The 2,645-nt window shown below is 42.3% G+C and overlaps 1 protein-coding gene across 1 annotated transcript; it reads right to left on the bottom strand.

The window, feature by feature from the left end:
- Positions 1–305: 305 nt before the first annotated feature.
- LOC116870601 (transmembrane protein 230-like) lies at positions 306–794 on the bottom strand. Its single transcript, XM_032862550.1, has one exon. It carries the CDS (start codon positions 758–760, stop codon positions 329–331), a length of 432 nt encoding a protein of 143 aa, XP_032718441.1. The 5' UTR covers positions 761–794; the 3' UTR covers positions 306–328.
- Between the last annotated feature and the right edge of the window lie 1,851 nt (positions 795–2,645).

The following is a 2,645-nucleotide window of genomic DNA, read 5'->3' as shown; positions in this document are numbered from 1 at the left end:
TTTGTTTTACAAAATAACATCACTTTCCAGCACAATTAACATTGCTTTTCTTCCACTCTGTATATCCATGTGGAAACATTTGTCAGGGGTTTAAGCGAGGGCCAGGAAAACAAAAATGGCACACTTCTTAGCTTTCTGTTTGGCTAACTGTAAGCTCAGTGAACATTTGGGGGATGAATTTATAAGACCTGGCCATAGTTTTGCTAAATATCTACAAAGCTGCAGAGTTCCTTAGTCCCGAGGCATAGGTTTCCACAGCCTCTCCCAAATGCCTTAAGGCTCCGCTCAGCCCCCCTAGTGAGTCCTCTTCTCCTGGCTGCGGTGGGGGCTAATCATCGCAGGTCGGAAGGTCACTGAAGGAGTAGCCCTGGCAGCCCCGGTGCGCTCTGTAGGCGATGAGCAGGTGGTAAAACCCGGGCAGGAATACGAGGATGCCAACAATCAGAACCGGAACGGCCCGGTTGACGCCCACTTTGCTGATGTGGCCCGCCAGCAGGAGGCAGCCCACAATAACGAGAAAGGTACCAATCAAAAACTGCGCGGTGGCACAGGCAATGGCTTTATAAGGAATCTTAGTAGAGCTTCTCTTAAACTTTAATATGTGAGTTCTCACTGTACATCTTTGCAACTTAAAGCTCGCTTTGGCAGGTAATGTTTCCTTCTGACGATGAATGTGTCCACTGTCAGTGCTGGAGAGCTTTGAGTATTTCACTTTGCTACTGGGGATCCCGGCAGCCACGTTGGTGCGACTGGGCACCATAACCGGCAGAGTGGATGGCGAGCTCGCCCACTGCAGCGGGCAAAGGCATCAGAGCCCCCGCGCCCACCCAACGGCTGCCCCGAGCCCCACGGAGGCTCGCTTCAGCATCTCCCTTTCATCTAACTCCCCCTAAAGAACTGTTTCTGCAAGACTGCCGTGTTCTTGATGGATATTCCTCTTTTATTGTGAAAAGTTGCGATTACTTTGATAGTCTGATGTTATATTGGCGTCTTTATTTTCTTAGGGCAGTTCTAGTCAACTCTGATTCCTTTGTCATTACAAGTATTCATATTGAGTAGATTAGCTTACATTCAGTAGAGTTCAATCACTCAATCTCATAGAATTTCCATTTTCCGTTCATGTTCGTCATCACATCCCACGTTTGCCTCTCTTCTCTTCCATTGGTCTAACATGCAGCAGACTTAGCTAATTTGATCAGCCTCCAATGGCTAACTAGGGTACAGGAGAGATGTGACCGTTGCCATCAAACCTTGATGAAATCCTGGCTCTGCCTCTTCTTAACTGTGTATCCGTGGTCATAATGTGTATCTAAAAGCCTAGTTCCTTCTGTAAAACAGGGAAGGGAATCTTAGCAGGCACTGCAGGAGATCATTGTTTGTACTTACTGAATGAAGGATGCAAACTGCCTTGCTTCTAGAGGTGCCCCCCATGGAGCTCAGGTCCTGACATGATCAACGGCAAGACATGTTCAAAGACTTTAAGGCATCTCATGCCCAAGTTTTGACTCATTTTATAGATAACAGCAAGTTATATTGCCTGAACATTGAATTGGCTGCCTTGTGGGAGTGATGTGCCCTTTAGAATGATAGGGTTTAATGAGAAGTGGTGTGGTCTTCTGTTAGGCTGTTGCTGAAAGGGTTCCTTTTTCATGAGGGGTTGACTTGGAGATCTCTAAGTTCTCTCTCAACTCCTAGAGTTTGTACCTGAGCTGCAGGCTCTGCTTCAAGCATTTTCTACCAACCAAATATAGGATTTCTCTCACTTCTGTGCTCTATGCCTACTACTTATTAACCTATCCCTTCTTATTAGTTTATAATTCATCATAAAATTTATCACCTACTATATCCACAATCTTATTTAATTCAATTTAACCTCATTTGGAAGGTGTATTTTAAGTTCTACCAGTGAGTTGTATTTTTTTAAGTGTATTCTTTTATATTTGACCAAGCTTTACCCAAACTAGAATATAAAGCTTCTCTACAGAAGTAATGGTGTATCTTCAAAGTCCTCTAAACCATAGAAAGCCTAGCACTAAGCCCTCTGGCTTTTTGTAAACTCAGTGTTTAAAAAATATACTACAAATAGAATATAACTACTTATGATAATTCTTCCTATAGCTATTTAAATTATAATCGTCCCTTTATTTACAAGACATTTTATAAGGTACAATCTTGTTTTTCTAACATACCTCAGAAATACAAAGTTTGATTTGCATTTTTGGCCTATGGTCACACACCTAGTTAATAGCAAAGCTAAGATGAGTTATACGTAGAGGATGTCCCAACTATTAGGAGCTAGAGAAAAGTCCTTTGTAATGGAGTTAAGCTTTGACTTCATTCCAATTTGTATTCTATGTCTATAATCACAATTGGGGTGAACTAGATGATAGAAATACTATCTCAGACATGTCCATAATGGGTTCTTGAGACCAGACATTTGCATTACGAAAGAGAAGAACAGTTGGAAGAGATCTGTCTGAGAAAAGAAAGTTAAACTGAGGCAGAGGAATGCAGTCTTATTCCAATGGCCAATCTCAGAGATGCTAACCAATTTTAGTGGGACTTCCATAGTCCAAAGGGGACCTGTGCCTTCAGTAGTAATTGTGCTGCTAGAAAACAAGAGGAAAAGATATGAATACAAGATA

This window comes from Lontra canadensis, unplaced genomic scaffold (assembly GCF_010015895.1).
Source record: "Lontra canadensis isolate GAN:19392208 unplaced genomic scaffold, GSC_riverotter_1.0 scaffold23, whole genome shotgun sequence".
Classification (NCBI taxonomy): Eukaryota; Metazoa; Chordata; class Mammalia; order Carnivora; family Mustelidae; genus Lontra; species Lontra canadensis.
This window is presented reverse-complemented; position numbering and strand designations above follow the sequence as displayed.

What these genes read in the sequence shown, in the direction of transcription:
- LOC116870601 (XM_032862550.1), bottom strand. Translation starts at nt 760, where the DNA reads ATGGTGCCCAGTCGCACCAACGTGGCTGCCGGGATCCCCAGTAGCAAA.